Source organism: Psammomys obesus, unplaced genomic scaffold, assembly GCF_907164565.1.
Source record: "Psammomys obesus unplaced genomic scaffold, mPsaObe1.curated_primary_1811, whole genome shotgun sequence".
Taxonomy (NCBI): Eukaryota; Metazoa; Chordata; class Mammalia; order Rodentia; family Muridae; genus Psammomys; species Psammomys obesus.
The window spans coordinates 8,848,020-8,864,641 of record NW_026596057.1 but is presented as its reverse complement, the minus strand read 5'-3'; the positions used below and the strand labels follow the sequence as shown (position 1 = coordinate 8,864,641).

Genomic DNA, 16,622 nt, shown 5'->3' with positions numbered 1-16,622 from the left:
ACATGCTTTGGAGTCATGGAATGAGGTGATTGACAGTTCCACCTTCCAGCTAGGTGCTGTCTTTTCTGTTGTTAACACTATATGAAGATTGCCTCCAATGTTTTTATTTTCTCTTTTACTTTGCTAATGACCATAAAGCATTGCTCTTTAATTGCAACTCTGAGAGTGTGCATGTGTGTTTCTGTATGTCTTGTTGGCTTATCAACTTTTTTTCTGAGAGAACTGTGACTGTGTGTGTGTGTGTGTGTGTGTGTGTGTCTGTGAACGTCTTGTTGGCTTGCCAACTGCTGACAATTTAAGCAATAGATTTCCATAGCGCTGAACACACAATATATATTCGAGGCTGTTTTCTGAAAAACCCAGGCAAAGTACTCTAGTCCTTGAATATTTACATATTAGCATATTTCAGTAACATATTTGATCACACAGGCAGAAAAGTTGTTATTGAAAATGAAAAATATTTCCTAGGAAAAGTTAACTTATGGTGTCAGCAACCCAAACTGTAGTTACCCCGTCGCATGGGAGGACTTCTGAGACCTGGCATTTTTTCCTTCAACTTGGCTACTGGTTACATGGGCATTTTATTTTTGAAAGTTCACTGAAATATACACTTAAAAATTTCACATCTTTTATGCATATTCTATTTCAACAGAGTATTAAAAAAATCTATGTGCTACCTTGAGTTTTTGTTTCATTTTGCTCTCATTCCCCAGATCTGTAGAATATAGCTTGAAGAGACTTTAGGAAGACATAACTGAGTAACTTTCTGTGTGTGCTTATAAATTTCAAACCGCTTTTGTGTGGCTATCTGATTCATGTGCTTAGCAAGCTTTCACGGAATGTCCACCACCAAATATGCTAATATTGCTGTAGGCACACCTGCTTGTTTCTGCCTTCTAGACATTTTTTTGTTTGTTTGTTTTGTTTTGTTTTAGGAGAAACAATCATTTGGCAATTATATAACAGTATCAGAAAGATGTATTAAGAGAAAGGTTAAAAGTAATAGCTGGTAGGAAAGGCAGTCCGCCAGGAAGCCAGTTTGTTGGGGTTCAGCTGGGCCTTGCAAAATGAATATGACTTGAGTATACAGTATCAGAGCAAAGAGCATAAGCAAAACATTAGTTCTGGGAATGAAAGTGACATGTTAGGGGACAGTGACAAAATTATCTTGTGGAGCTTCCATGGGCAATGTATAGTGTAGGTGGAAGGGGTCGGTCTCCCTGGAGAACACTTGGGTTTGAGTACTATAGAATACTATACTGAGTAGAGTACTCAATTCTTTGCCCCTGAGTTTCCTTTTCTGAAAAGAGGGGCTAATGATAGCTCCTTCCTTTTGAGAGTTGTGAAAACTAAATGATACAGTATAAAGCACATAGCAACTACCTGTCATGTGTTCAGGCTGGAAAAACCAAACCAAACTGTTGCTGCTGCTATAATTACCACCAGATTATACCCTTGAGGGCCAGGTTAAAGTGTTTTCATTTTATTCTGGGAGCCACATTAGTAAGTGTGGATTCCTTCTCAGTTGAATGGAAACCCAGGCTTGTCTGAAAAAATTTCAGCAAAGATTGCAGGAAGAAAAACAAAACAAAACAAAACAAAAAACAAAAAACAGCCCTCAAAGAAACCTTTGCATGCATAGGGGACCCTCACAATAGGTTTCTTTTCTACTCTCATTTGACTGAGCTACATTTGCGTGTGCTTAGCTTTAGTATCCCTTGGCTCCTTCCCTTCTTTCCTCCTCTTCTTCTTTAATTGACGTTGTTGCTTAACATTCTTCTTAGCGGAAGAATGTTGGGACACCTGCTTCAGGAACTTGGTCATCATTGATGTCGTGGCCAGTAGTCTGCAGAGAATTTGTTCGATGTCATAGATGGACGGGCTCTTTAGGTCAGTACCATGTTTCTCTAAAGAGGCCTGCTTTTTCAGCTGGAAGAACAAAACAAATGATTTTTTTGTCTTACTTCAAATTAAACTTATATTCCAGATAAGCGAACTTAAACACCCCTAAGATGTACACATCCCATATTTTGCAAAAAGGAAGGTCACCGTGGAAGGCCTAAGTGCAGAAGAGATGCTCTTATTTCATGTATAAGACTAGACTTATCATTGTTACCACCAGCAAATAGTGGTTAGTGTTTTCTAAGGTTAGAGCATTTGCCAAAAAGAAATTAAGATGTAAACAAAATGTTTTCCTCCAGGACATGGAGAAATTGACCCAGTATTGGCCAGATGCATTCCTCCCTGACCAACTGGCTGGCTCTCACAGTATTAGAAGGTGCTAGACATCTTGCCCTGGTCCTGCCCAGCTGTGAACCCTGAATGGCAGTAATGACTAGGATGGCAAAATGTGTCCAGGGATGTAGTAATGGCATGAATATCACAAGCATAACCAACTGCTTTCTGATTGGATTTAAGGCCTGTTCCACAAGAGGAAACTCATGCCTGGTGATGCTGAACTGGCCAAGAACCCATGGCTGGGGAGCTCACAGGTGTCCCGTTGGTGAACCTACTAATATTATTTTGTTAAATGGGCATAATATTGAACTGCCCTCTAAATTTGTATCTCTCTACACTTAGATTAGTGCAACTCTTTGACCCCATCAGAGAAATTTATTTGTGCCGTGGATGAAGGTTCATGCAGAAACTTACAACTGGTCAAAATGCAGAGACTAAATGACTGTGGAGTGTCCAGACATAAATGGGACATCTGTATCATACCCCCTTTCCCAGGCATCATGGAAGAGGGGGCAGAAAGTATGAAAGAGCCAGAAGTCAGAAAGAACCAGAGAAAAAAGCGCCTTCCGACCAGGGCAGGGATTCTGAACTCGTGAACTTAGCAGTGCTTGGCGTTGCCTGCACAAGATCAAGCCAATTCCATTTTAGCACGCAGCCAAATGAGGATCTTTGGACACTTGACAACTTCAGGGAAGGGGGAGTTAGTTTTCTTTAAGTGTGTGGTTCCTGGCAGGTCGACTTGAATAAAAACGCTCATCAGAACTTGTAGCATAAAATGAGCCCTTAAGACTTGTTGGGGGATGGGGATATAGCTCAGTGAGTTGCAGCTTTTGGTTTCTTGCCTAGTATGTAGGAAGCCCTGGGTTTGAGTCCCAGAATCAAATAAATCAAATAAATAGAAGAAAAATATTTCCGTTTACTAAGCAATAGCACCGTATAGTAAGTACACATTAAACAAACAAACAAACAAACAAGAAAAACATTTATCTAGGTCATGTACCTCTTAAGAGTGCGCTATTGGCCCAGACTATAGCGCCATCTATTGGCAGAACTGGGAATTAAGCTATTTGTTTCCCACTAGGTGCTAACATGTAAAAAAGCAGGTTACAGCAGGCTTGGGAAGCTTATGTCAATTTTTGTAGTGCGCTTTCTTCGATAGATTCACAGGTTCTCCAGGAGACCCCCGTTTCAGATTATTTTATGAGGAGACTGAGGAAGGCCACATGAATTAGCTAAGACACACAGGTAACCTCACTTCCTATAATCCTATCCACCGCATCTGAATGTTTTGGTGTGTCTTTTAACTTGAAGTAGGGGTTGGAGGAGATGATTGTAGGCACCCTCTGATTAAACACACATCTGTGGAACTCTTAACTGTGGGCATGACGCTGCTATGTAGTGGAAGTTTTGGTTTCTTTAAAAACTCAGTTATATTCTGTAAATACGTTTTTGTTTTAATCCCAAGTATGGGACAAGGGGCTGTCTTAATTTGTCCACAGCTGATAGTTAGTTGCCTCATGTGGCTCAGAGAGGGGCGTGGTCTTCGCCAGCTGGAATTAGTGGAATTCTGAGGACCCTGGGAGAGTATAAATACCAGAGCCCAGAGAGAGGAAGGCTAGAGGAGGAAGGCTTCTTGTAAGTCTTGCTGTTGCTGGGCTGCTAGATATCCTGACGGCTGAGATTGGTATTTTTCCAAAAAATCCAATGACCTGAGCCAGCCAGAACTAAGTCTAAAGAGGTCTATATCCCCTTCCCCTTCTAACCTTTCTCTCCTACCTCGGGTTGGAGGTTTGGAAGAGAGGTAGAGGTTTAAGGAACCCCAAATTAAAGCAGTTTAAAAAATAGTGCCTACGCTGCTAGATGATGGGGGTGGGGCAGGGAAGGCTGTGGTGGGTAACTTGAGGGACAGGAGAACCTTGTGCCGTGCACTCCTTAAGATTCTATAACTCCTATTTGCATCACAAATTCACCTTTTTCTGGTGTTTTGTCCATTTCATCCATAGGTAATGCACAGATAAAACAAATAGGATTAAGAAGAGCGCTTGTACTATGATATAAATGAGGTGTAAGGAACTCTGGAATATGTCCAAGTTAGCAAAGTTGCAGCAGAGTTTGTCCAGAGGGTAAGGCAGACACTGGGACGGGGGAGCCTTAACTTTCAGGTAGTGTACTTCCTCTGGAAAAATCTCCCATCCAACCTTTGTCCAGGTTGTCCCGTCACAAATGCAGATGCTCTCTCTGAAGAAGCAGAAGAACAGCAGGGGAGAAAGCACAAATAGTCTTTGGTTAGACATCTTTTTGTCTTAACTGAGAAGAAAATCTTGAACTAAAAAAATTGGTCAGGCAGAGCAGAAGGTGCCCCAAGCACTAGATAACGTGGTACTCCCATCAAGGCCTTTCAGATAATCCTGCTGGTCAGCCCATCACACCCAGCAAAACACACAGCGACGATCATTGTTACATCGTCAGTCATAGTGACTCAGGGGTGAGTTCAGTGACATCATTAAAAAAATGCACTGGGGTGAAAAGGTGTACATAGATAGGCACCCTAAGTTTCTTGAAAATGAGCGCTTTGCTAATATTTTGCCAGGGAGTGTTTGGCAATAGGTGTACAGCCATAATAATGGAACCCCATGAAAAACAAAGCAAAACCACCCCCCAAAGGGAGTGAGCTCTTGGTTCGGAACAGCAGAAAGGTGGGCTATCTTGGACCCCTCCATTGTGAAAAGCAGACTCAGAGAACTTGGACGTTTAGATGAAGAGGTTGGATCTAAAGTGTAGCTGGTCCTTTTCTTGCTGTCTCTAGTGACATATGAAAGGCAAGGGATAAACTGGGGGAAACTACTTTATCGTGTCCAATGTAATTTGAGACTAATCTAAAATTTCCAGCATTCAGTTATTCTAAAAATACAGTAAGCCCTTCCATTTATTTCAGGCTTTTATTTTTCTCAGCAAAGTATACTTTTAAGCAGATCTTGTGTGTGTGTGTGTGTGTGTGTGTTCAAAGAAAAACAGACAGTCTGCCTCCCAGAAATATTTTATTCTGTTGTTCTTTTCTCTATAGTGAACATTTTGACAGACATGGGATCCAATGTCATGTTTTATATTTCTTTGGTTCTTCAAAAGAGCCTATCCTAATTCTAGGAACACCCTGAGCGTTCTGATGTGATGTATCCCCGAGGGCTGTTTTTCTCAATTCCTCAAAGACATCGACAGTGAACTGTCTACACAAACCTCACCAAATTCTGGCTGTGTAAGGGGTTCTTCAAACAGGATGGCTTGCTCTTTCTTTTTGTCTTATTTTGTGTTTTTCTGTCCTGTTCTTTCAGATGCAAAGTCGCTTCTGAAAAAATGCATTACCAAGGCCTCTCTCCTTGTTACTGACCCAGAAAAGGGACCAGGGAAACTTCTCAAGGAAGACAAGGTACCTCTTTGTGATCATTGCCTGTCCTGACCTTATAGAGGTAGCTGGTTCTCTACTCTCCTTCCTCCCCTCTCCTTCCTCCCCCTCCCTCTCTCCTTTCTACAGTAAGCTTCTGAGAAGAGATGAAACAATACAGAGTAAATGATGTTGACATAAAATATCACAGCTGACCACATAGATGAATGTTAGAAAAGTTCTGTTGAGTGAAAATTTGGAAAAACAAACAAACAAACAAACAAACAAACAAACCCACCAAAGCTCGCAAAAGTTTTTCTAAAGCTAACCCTCCCAAGGCATATCATCAAAAGCCTGTTTTAACAGAAAAAATACAAAAGGAGAGGCCTGGATCATGCTTGTATCCCTGGGGCTGGTTCTGAGTGGTGAGGAGGGTTCAGGAGCTGTTAGGTTTCTGTTCTTCTGTTGGAGTACTGTGCACCTCTGATACTCATTTCCATATTTTGCTTCAAACCTTAACACATACATGATACAATTCAATATGTATGTGTATACTGTATAGACACACACAACACACTTTAGCATATATGCAAATGTATCAGATCTTCCACAATGAGAAAAAATTTGATTTGGATATACATTAAAATTGTGTCCATTAAGCTGGGCATAATGGTATTTGCCCCTATTCCAGCATTTGGGAAGCTGAGGCAGAAGGATTTCCTTTAGTTCTAGGCAAGTCTGGCTACATTCTGAGAACCAGGCCACCCAGGGCTACATAACATGACCCTGTGTCAAAAACTAAGTATGTTCCAGTATTAGAAATGTGTGATGGCTTTAAATTGCTCTCTGTGTTGCCGTGTCGTATTCCTGAGAATTTGTTCTGGCATTATTTGATGAAATGTGGTTATCTGCTTCTTAAAGGGCATCAACAAATCTCACCAAAGTACACACTGGACTTGTAGCTTCATAAACAACTTGACAAAATTTCTTGTGAAAGAAAATCCAGAACACAGTAGATCAGAGCAGGTCCTGGGGCTGTTGGATCTGCAGTTCACAGCGTTCTCAGCATGAAGAAATGGTGCCCTGTCAAATTGTTACTAGAAAAGCCTTTACATTTCAATAAAAATGTAATGTGCACACACCATTACTTAGAAAAAGTCAAAATACCTAGACTGAATTTTATGTCCTTTTCATTTCCAGTCTTATTACCCTGGAGTTCTGATAATGATTTTGTGATTTCATATTCCTCTTTTACTTATATAAACACAGATAATAGAGTTTTGTAAGGGAGATCTTCTTGCTATAAAAGTTGGACCCTGCTATATAGGTTACTATTATTACTAACTTGCTTTTCCCCTCTCTGGGTATCTTATAGACACTTCCTTGACTCTGCCTCTTTCACCCACTTCTGTACGTTTTTTTCAGCACTGTGGAAAGTACACACCAGCAGGATATTAATTTGTAGTCATCATTATAAACCTTAGCACAATCAACACATTTTTCTTTACTACTTTAAGCTTTTTCGGCCGACACATTGTGTCTGTACGTTCAGGGAACCTGTGAGAACTGCCTTTAAGCAGACATCAGGAGCGTGTTGCCGGTGTGTCATCAAATGTGGAATTTTTTGAACTTCTTCCTCTATCAACCAGTGAGAGGAAGTAAATACCATTTTGACTAAGTTTCCTGTAGCTCGTACCATCCGTCATTTTTCTAAATCTTCATTTTTGTTTTATGTGCATGAGAGTTTGTCAGCATGTTATGCACACACACCAGGTGTGTGCAGCACCTGTCGAGGTCAGACGTGGGCACAGGGTCTCCTGGAACTGAAGGTACAGATGGTTGTGACCTGCCACATGAGTACCAGGAGCTGAACTCAGGTTCTCTGCAAGAGCAGCAAGTGCTCTTAACTGCCGAGCCATGTCTCCAGCCTTACTCTCCACCCATTCTTTTTCAACTTTTGCAAATCCTTCTTTCATCAAGAGGGCTGGATAAAAAAAGAGAATCAGGGAGAAAGGACAGACTGGTTTAAGGCTTCTTGAGTCTTAAGGGTGAATTTCATGACTTCTCATTCTGCTACTATTTGACGGTTCAGTACCAGAAGCCGTATGCTGTTTCAAATATAGTTATCTAAAATTAAATATAATTTAAAATTTAGTTCTTCGGTTACACTAGCCAGACTTCAAATACTTAAGAGGTAAATATGCATGCGTAAGGATTACTATTTCAGATGAGGTTCTCTCGGGTACCACCAGAACCTTGGTTTGCAAAAATAATATATTTATTTAGTGTGTGTGTGTGTGTGTGTGTGTGTATGTGTGTGTGCCTATGTGTATGTGTGTATGTGCATGCTCATGTGTATGTCTCTGTGTGTGTACACTTGCATATGCTCATGTGAGGCACTCACATGCGCTGAGGTCAGAGGACAGCTTGGGTGAATCAGCTCTCTCCTACCCCGGTGTGGGTTCCTGGTACTTAACTCGGGTCCTCAGGTTTGAGGAAAGTGCCTTTAGCCTAAGCTTGCCTGCTGATCCTAGAGAGATACTACACTCTCATTTTCCAATACCCATGTGGAAGTACATTTACGTCTATCCCCAGAACACCATCCTCAATGCATGCCGTACGAGAAACGAGTGGTTGGAAACCCATCCAGAAGCTTCCATCAGTCAGATTTTAGAGCAGAAACAGCAACTGGAAGACCTTATGGTCCCCATCATCACGAGAATGTCTACACCACGTAAGTTTTAGTCTTGAATGTCAGAGAATATAATAATTCAGTTCAGTGTTGTTGTTTTTTTTTCTGCTGCACCATAATTTTAACTGTCTTAATTTAGTTAATAGTAACTGAATTCTTTTCATAAGACATGCCCGATTCTAATCTTGATATTACATTTATTGGTTGTTCAAGTTTATATGATTATAATGTCCTTTTGAAAGATGATTTTATTTTAAGTGTCTTTTTTTCTGCATGCCTGTATGTGCACCCTCATATGCGTATAGACGTCATATACCCTTGGAGGTCAGAGGGTATCAGATCCCTCAGAACTGGAACTGCAGATGGTTGTGAGCCACCACACGCGTGCTGGGAACGGAATCCCGGTCCTGTGCAAGAGCATCCAGTCCTCTTAGATGCTGAATAATCTCCCTGTGTCTGCCTTTGAGTTTTTTGAAGTAACATTTCCAGTTGCCTATGCGCATGGAGTACTTGGATTACAGGTACCACTGTGCCTGGCTTATACCATTGATTTTGACCAGAGATTCTCACCCAGGAGAGGATACTCTTCTGGGAGACAGGGTGGCAGAGTCTGGAAAAGATTTTTCAGTATTATAATTCTGTAAAACTGCTGTGGAAATAATATCCTGACACCAGAAGAAGTGGACATGTCAGAATCTTATTAGCAGGTGTGGTGGTTTGAGTAGGTTTGACCATAGATCCATGAGTTCGGATGCATGGCCCATAGGGAGTGGCATTGTTAGGAGGTGTGGCCTTGTTGGAGGAAGTGTGTCACTGTGGGGGCTGGCTCTGAGGTTTACTATGCTCAAGGCCCACCCAGAGTGGAATCAGAGCTTCCTCCTGGCTGCATTCAGATCTCCAGCACCATACCTGCCTGTACGCAGTCTTGCCCCCTGCTGTGGTGATAATGGAGTAAACCTCTGAAATGGTAAGCCAGTCTTAATTAGATGTTTTCTTTTATATGAATTGCCTTGGTCAGGGTGTCTCTTCACAGCAATAAAACCCTAACTAAGACAACTGGTAAACCTAACATTTTTTAAATGGCAGCCTTACTGTCAAACAGATTTCATAAAATTTACCCCTTACAGGCTCTAATCAGTGCTTTTCAGTATACTCACAAAGTTGTGTGATTATCACCATCTCTAATTTTAGGCCATTTTGCTAACTCACAAAGAAGGCCTACACTTACTAACAGGTGTTGTCCATTTGCCTCTACCCAAGCCCTGGCAAACATTGCTTTTCCTTCTATCCTTATGGGTTAGTTTGTTTGAGTCAGGGTCTTGCTATGTACTCCTGCATGGACTGGGGTCTGTGAGTTAGATCAGGCTCACCTCATACTTGCTGTAATCCTCCTGCCTCACCCTATCAAGTGTTGGGGATTATAGATGTGAGACATCATGCCCAGCTTGGATCTGGTTGATCTGAACTCTTCATAGATAGAATTGTGACATACACAATTGACTTTTGTGATTGACTTCTGTCCTTGGCATAATTCTTACCTTTTATTCTGTAACATGTATATTACCACTTAATATGGGTGAATACATTGGTAAGACTACACATTTAAACCATTTGTCAACCTGAGGACATTTTGGTTTTCACTCTTAGGCCAGTATACACAATGGTGATAAGAACTGTTTAGCCTTCTGGGGAACTGCTAAGCTGTTTTCCATTTTCCATTCTTAGCAATGGCACATCAAGATTCCAATTTCTCCATGCCTTAGATAATGTTTATCATTGTCTCTAAAATATCTTAGACACACTTAGTGGATTTGAAGTGGCATCATACTTTGATTTGAATTTTCATGATCACTAATAAGTGTGTTTATTGGTTATTTGTGTAATTACTCTGGAGAACTATTCATTTTGATTATTTTAAATCTTAAACTTGAAGTGTCTTTTAAGTATCTCATTATAGAAGTTCTTTATATATATATATCCTAGATACAAATCTATTATCATAAATGCTACTCCAACTTGGACTTGGTGACAAATGACTGCAGTCTCAGCACTGGGAAGGCTAAATAAAGCAGGAGGGTCACGAAGTTGAGGTTACTTTAGGCTATTGACTATCCACTGCTGACAAATACATGTCATTTCTATGTTCCCTGAGAGCTGAAGGAAGGATGAGTATGAAAGAAGAGCAGGGATAATCAGAATAATTGAGAAAAGGGGGCAAGTTGGCTAACTGCTCCTCATCTGCTAAGGTGTTTTTCTGAGTAAGCAAAAGGCTATAATTGGGATTATTCCCATCCTATGAAAGAAGGAGAAATTGGCTTTCCAGGGAAGCACATCCAAATTGCATCTACAGATAAGACTGGCATTATAATTCTAATCTCCACCCTCCACAAAGGAATGTGGCGGTGGGGGCAGTTGTGTGTGTTATTAGTTAATGAACAGCTTTGCCCTAGCACTGGGCTATACAACAATGTCCTGTCCATTCAGAATAATGTGCGGTGCTGTGAGGTAACAGAGCCCAAGATTTTGCAGACAGCTTTCTACTCCTCTTTTCATTATTAATAGATGTAACTGACACGGTACTGCCTGCTGCATGAGTTTGTCTTCATTTTCTTGGTTATATCTTTGGTTAGCTGTCATTGTCATAGCTGAGATACCATCGCTTAACCCTACTCTTGCATTTAGTCCTGTGATATAGTTTGAGTTACTTTTTTTTCTTTTTTCTTTTCTTCTTTTCTTCTCTCTTCTTTTCCTTTCCTTTCCTTTTTCCTTTCTTTTCTTTTCCTTTCTTTCTTTTTCTTTTTTCTTCCCTTTCCTTCTTTCTTTCTTTCTTTCTTTCTTTCTTTCTTTCTTTCTTTCTCTCTCTCTCTCTCCCTCCCTCCCTCCCTCCCTCCCTCCCTCCCTCCCTCTCTCTCTCTCTCTCTCTTTCTTTCTTTCTTTCTTTCTTTTCTCTCTCTCTCTCTTGTATATGGTGTGGGATAGAGTTCAACTTCACTTTTTTTGTGTCTTGTATCTATTACTTAAGCTTTTTATGTTTGGCAAGAGGGATTGTAGGTTTTACGAGGCCGAGACAATTAGGCTTGTGTAGGTAGTTGAGAGGCTAGCCCTTGCCATCGGGGTAAGGAACGTCTACTGAGCAGACAGGCGGCACCCTCCTTGAAGAAAGACAGTCTTTAGAGTGCTCCACCTTAGGCAGCCCCTTATGTAGATTGTGAGTAAGATTATGTGTATTCCCAGAAAGGTAAAGCAAGTTCAGAGAGGCTCAAAGGAACAAAGAGAGAGTACCACGAAGCAGGAGGAATTGTTGCCATGAAGCCAGGGTACAGTTTGACAGTTTTAGAGTTGAAAGCACAGGCAAGCAGTAAAAGGTTCAAATTAGGGACTAAGGAAGTGGAGAGCTCCCATTTTGCTGATTGTAGTTCTTATGTCACAGCAGGGTGGAAAACAGGTCCGTGAAGTTAGCTTGTGATCATTTCATTAAAACTACCGGGAAATAACCTGACGGCTTTAAGCTTTACTTTATGAGCAATGGGACACCATTACAGAGCTTTTAGGTCTGGAGAGAGCTCAGCCGGTAAAATGCTTGCCTCAAAAACATGAGGTCCTGAATTTGATCCCTACAAACCACTGAAGATGAGCATGGTGCCACATGCACGCAGTTCCCTTGCTGGGGTGGTGGAGATAGGCAGATTCCTGGGGCCCACTGGCAGGCTGGCCTTGCTAAGTCAGCAAGCTCCAGACCGGTGAGGGACTGTGTCCCAAGAAAAAGTGTGGGCATGTTCTGAAGTAGGCCACGTGAGGGTGTCCTCTAATCCCCAAAGGCAGGTGGAGCTACACGCACAGCCCACACAGGTGCACCTGTACGCCTCCCCGACCTGCAACACACAAGGTGCTTGGTGTTGTGTCCCTGTAATCCTAGAACTTGGAAGGCTGGAGCAGGAGGATCACAAGTTTGACACTAACCTGAGCTGCATAGCAAGACCCTGTTTCAAATACACAAAGAAACAAGCTGTCAGGGCAGTAGAGAAGAGGGATTAAGCAGGGGAGAAAAAAACAAACAAACTGGTTTTCTTGGTGAAGTGGTTTGGAGGGAGAGGAAACTAGTGAAAGTCAAGCCCTACAGTCCAGAAGCGAGCTAGGACTTCAGTTACTGGTTAGACAGTCCATTTCCCAAGCATTCCATCACTACCTCTGAGCTGACCCCACAGCCCTTGCTCCCTCCTCCTCACCTCTGCAGAGGAATTGCTCCTTTCCTCAGGTCCCTTACATTTCTGCCCCTCTAGGCCCTTAATAGCATCAGATGTTATGTTTTGATGGAACCTCTGAAATGATTACAACAAAGAAATGAAGATGACAGAGGTTCAGCATCTTTAATCAGAGTTCCTCTAGGCAGTGTCGAAACAAGAACTAGGAATAGTGGGAATGTGGAAAGATGTCCTTGCAACTTTACATACACGGAAAAAAGGCATAGGCTATTGGAACTTGCATTCCCAAGTGTTAGGGTTTAATTAGCAGCTGGTTCAGGGTATTCTGATGTATTGCATGCCCATTGTTTGAAAAGCTGGCTTCACTGTGTTTCATACCTCAAGCTAGTTAAATGTCATTTAAAAATCTGCTTCTTTCAGGTCTAGTGAAAAGCGCCAAATCGATAAACTAAGCTGTGGTTAGCAGAGAAATCAAGACTGCACCTTCTGCAGATACCACATGGTGAAGAAGCCTTCGTTATATTCCAATGTTGAATACGACCAACCTGTTCCTGCCAAACTCAAGGAATAGACACAGGGTTTTGCAAAAATGCTTGGGTGCAAATTTAGTCACGCAGGCTTTGTGTTAGGCTGTTCAGAAAACTCTCACCTGGATCAGGGGCGGGACCTCTGCTTCTCCAAGCACATCTCTTCCTGAGTTCCCATGCTCCCTCAGAAGAGCTGAGCGAGGCTTTAAAAACCACACAGAGAAGCTAATAAATTCATGTGTAACTGAGGCTAGAAATTTCCACTTGAGTAGGGTATTCCATTTTAAAAAGATGCACTAGGCCGTTTCTAAAAGAGAAGCGCTTACTCCCTCTCAAGAAGCAAACTCTAGAAAATGTTTGGGACAGGGTCCTCTGGTTGTAGCTGTTACTTTTTGTGTCTGAATTAAAATTCACAGATCTGCCTCGTTTCCATCTCCAGGGGTTTGGTACTATAGATACTGTAACTGGCGCTGTGCCACTTTCTACCATTCTCTTTAGATTCCCTACATTTTAAAGGTCATGGTTACCAAAAGGGTCTTCCGAAAGTCTTTTTTTCTAGTCAAGTTAAGCAGGACCCTGAACTTCCTATTATCTTGTGACTTTCTGGGAAAGTTTTTGTAGAAAATAAAATGTAGAAAATAAAAGAAGAGAGAGAGAGAATATTTATTCCTTGTTTTTATCACTTCCTCCTGTCTTGCTGTGCAAACTATTTTTCATTCTTTAGGAGAAACAGAACAAGGGAGCCATTCAGTAAAACTTGTTAGGCAACTTCCACTTGGTCACAGTATTGAGGTCATCTTGTTTTAAATGTTTCCCCCAGTTTTTTCACTTTTGAGATCTTTTCACTCTGTGAGCAATTCCCATTTGGCTTCCTTCAGCACCGCTGATGCTAGCCCACCTCCTCGACACCCTTACACTGCTAGAAGAAGATCTATGTTTGACCCTTTTAATACAGTATATTTCAAGATACTCAGTGCACATCACTGAGATCATTAGGAAGAGGGAAGATGCCATTTTTTTTTTTTTGTTGTTGTTGTTATTTTTATCCTAAGTCACAGTTTCTGAGCTTTGGTCATGAATATAACAGTGCTTTCCAGGTCTGTGCTCCTGGAAGTGGGAAGGAAGTCCGAAAACTCACTTCTATTTCTAGGTAAGACAGAAGCATTTTTAACGACCTGCTAGAATAACTTCTCTCTCTTTCCTTTGTCTCTCAGTCTTTGTCCTCTGACATTTTATAGCCTTTGATACAGTTGCTAACACAGTATTTGTATAGTCCCTTGCCTTGGCACCTTTAGGCCAACATCCCAACTTTCTTATGATCTACTTTTCTAACTCCCCACTAGCTTCTCCTTTTAACCTTGTTGTCAGAACCTCAGAATTCACTTCTGATTCTTGGTGGGACAGTTGTTCTTCTTCACCCCATGGCCATCTTTGTCTCCAATATTACAAAGATCTAACCTTTTCTTCTTTGGGACGTTAATAGTGCCAGAAGCCTCATTCTGGGTTCTGTGTAATTTCACTCTTGTGTCTCCATATGAGTGAATAATGACCTTTATGAAAGACAGACCTTTTCCTCTTACCTAAAGAGCTTGTAAAATAGTAAGTCAGCAAGTAAAAGTTGACTCACTCAGTACTACCTTACTCACAGTACTTAGCATTGCCTAGTACTCCCTAGTATTCATAGAATTCAGTACCTCTTCATTCATTTATGAAGCTTGATTATCATTATAGAAATGATGTCAACCTTATCTTATGCCTTTCTTATGTCAGTGTACCACTGTAATACCTACTCTTCTAACAGATGAGCCACATGCACGGCAAACATAATGGCTCTGTGTCTGTCCTCTCTCAACTTTGTGTTCTTTAAACTTTCATCCTGAATGTCATGGATCTTGTGATTTCTGAGAGATTTTTGGATCTTATTTGAGAGATTCCTTTGATGAGGGGATCTGAACACTTTTTAAATGTCTGTATATCTATAACTTCTGTTTTGCAAGTGATGATATTATTACCTATTGTTGCACTGACTTAGAGATTAAGAGGAGATTTAGCTGCTCTTATGCTGTGAGTTTACTGTTATTTCATTAGCTGCATGGTGTTTTCTGAACTTGATAGACTAGTTCCCTTTTAAAAGCACATGCTAACAATTCAGGAATGCCGCCCCAGTATTTGAAAGGTAGTCAAAGGCTGATTTAATGTTATGATCAGTTCTAGATGGTAGTTCTTTAGATTTTGTGTTTCACTAGTCATAAAAATGTAAAGATATAAAAAAGTAAAGATATAAAATGATATTATTGTAGCATATTAAAATAATAACTGCTGCTTGTTATCACTGTCATGTAAAAAAGACATTTTAACACAGAAAAAAGTAGGAACTATCTGATGACAAGGTGAACTGAATAAGTTAAGCTTCATTATAGGATTTTATGTTAGACATACTTCTCTCATTTTGCCACTATGATATAGCTTTTATCATACACCAAAACTGACCTAGTGTCTAACCTTAGACAGCTACTGCTCTAGAACAATGTAGGCAGACTGACATTTACTTTAACATTAAACCCCATATTGTAAAAGGCTGACAGTTACCCCAGTGTTCTTCTAATCTGCAGTAGATTACATTGTCCAGGCCAGCCTGACCTCCCGTTTCACACACTCCTCTTACTGTGTGGCCCTGTCATTTCTAATGTAGAACTATGAGTCTCTGATCTCTCTTGAATCCAGGGAGCCCATGACTATAGTTGAAAGTGATTCTGTGTCATTTCTGAGGCTAGGTTTTGAGAGGTGATGTGGCTTCTGCCTCAGTCTCTTAAGACACTGGTCTGTGGGGAGGCCAGCAAGGACAGGACCCGTGGCCGGAGCCTGCAGCTCTGACTGCACTCCATCCATCTAGACATCACATCCTGCCCAGACTGTGAGTGAGTCATCTTGGAAATGGGTTCTCCAATCAAGCCACTATTTGATGCTACATGGAGTGGGGGTAAACTTCTTCTGCTGAGTCCTACTAGAATCCTGGACTTCTGATATAAATAAATGTTTTTGTTTTAAGCTACCCAGTGTTGTGTTTATTGGCCACACAGCAAAATACAGCATGTGCATGTCAGAACTCAGAAGTGTGAAGTGACACAACAGAGCCCAGAATGTGTGGCTTTGGTTCTGAAACTGGGTGGTGGGTTGAAGCTGCAAAGGTCTAGTGGGGAACGTGAGTGACAGCGTCCAGGCTCAAGTACAGTCAAGGGAGAACCTTCAGATGCTCTAAGAGGTCACTAGTGGGAGTTTATACGGAAGAGGAAAATGTCCCTTCAAGCTAGAGAAAAAGGCTCTCGTTATGAGGTCACTGGAGGTTTTCCATGATGTTAAGTAATAAACCCAATGATTTGGTGACTATGTCCAACTTTGCCCCAGTGCCACCTAGCCTTTTCTAAAGTGTGAGAGGAAGAAAGGAATTGCGCTGAAGGAAGGAACACAACTTTCTCTTTCATTTTTATTTATTTATTTTTTATTATTAGTTACATTTTATTAACTTTGTATCCCAGCTATATCCCCCTCCCTCATCTCCTCCCTTCCTCTTTCCAAGTCCACTG

The 16,622-nt window shown here is 41.2% G+C and overlaps 2 protein-coding genes across 4 annotated transcripts in view; one reads left to right on the top strand and one right to left on the bottom strand.

The window, feature by feature from the left end:
* The window catches only part of Ankrd45 (ankyrin repeat domain 45), a 37,485-nt gene extending 21,401 nt beyond the window's left edge, over window positions 1-16,084 (top strand). For all 3 annotated transcript variants that reach the window (XM_055624712.1, XM_055624711.1, XM_055624713.1), the window contains exons 4-6: window positions 5,568-5,662; window positions 8,213-8,351; window positions 12,932-16,084. In XM_055624712.1, coding sequence (XP_055480687.1) covers window positions 5,568-5,662; window positions 8,213-8,351; window positions 12,932-12,963 — 266 coding nt within the window. In that variant the 3' untranslated portion in view covers window positions 12,964-16,084. The remainder of the gene's footprint in view (window positions 1-5,567; window positions 5,663-8,212; window positions 8,352-12,931) is intronic.
* Tex50 (testis expressed 50) lies at window positions 1,687-4,532 on the bottom strand. Its single transcript, XM_055624715.1, has 2 exons — window positions 4,209-4,532; window positions 1,687-1,929 (listed from the first exon to the last, which is right to left on the bottom strand). Exons 1-2 carry the CDS (start codon window positions 4,530-4,532, stop codon window positions 1,687-1,689), a joined length of 567 nt encoding a protein of 188 aa, XP_055480690.1.
* Window positions 16,085-16,622: the final 538 nt, after the last annotated feature.

What these genes read in the sequence shown, in the direction of transcription:
- Tex50 (XM_055624715.1), bottom strand. Translation starts at nt 4,532, where the DNA reads ATGTCTAACCAAAGACTATTTGTGCTTTCTCCCCTGCTGTTCTTCTGC. An exon ending in GGACAAAACACCAGAAAAAG is followed by an intron (nt 1,930 to 4,208) that starts GTGAATTTGTGA and finishes TTGTTCTTCCAG; the next exon opens with CTGAAAAAGCAGGCCTCTTT.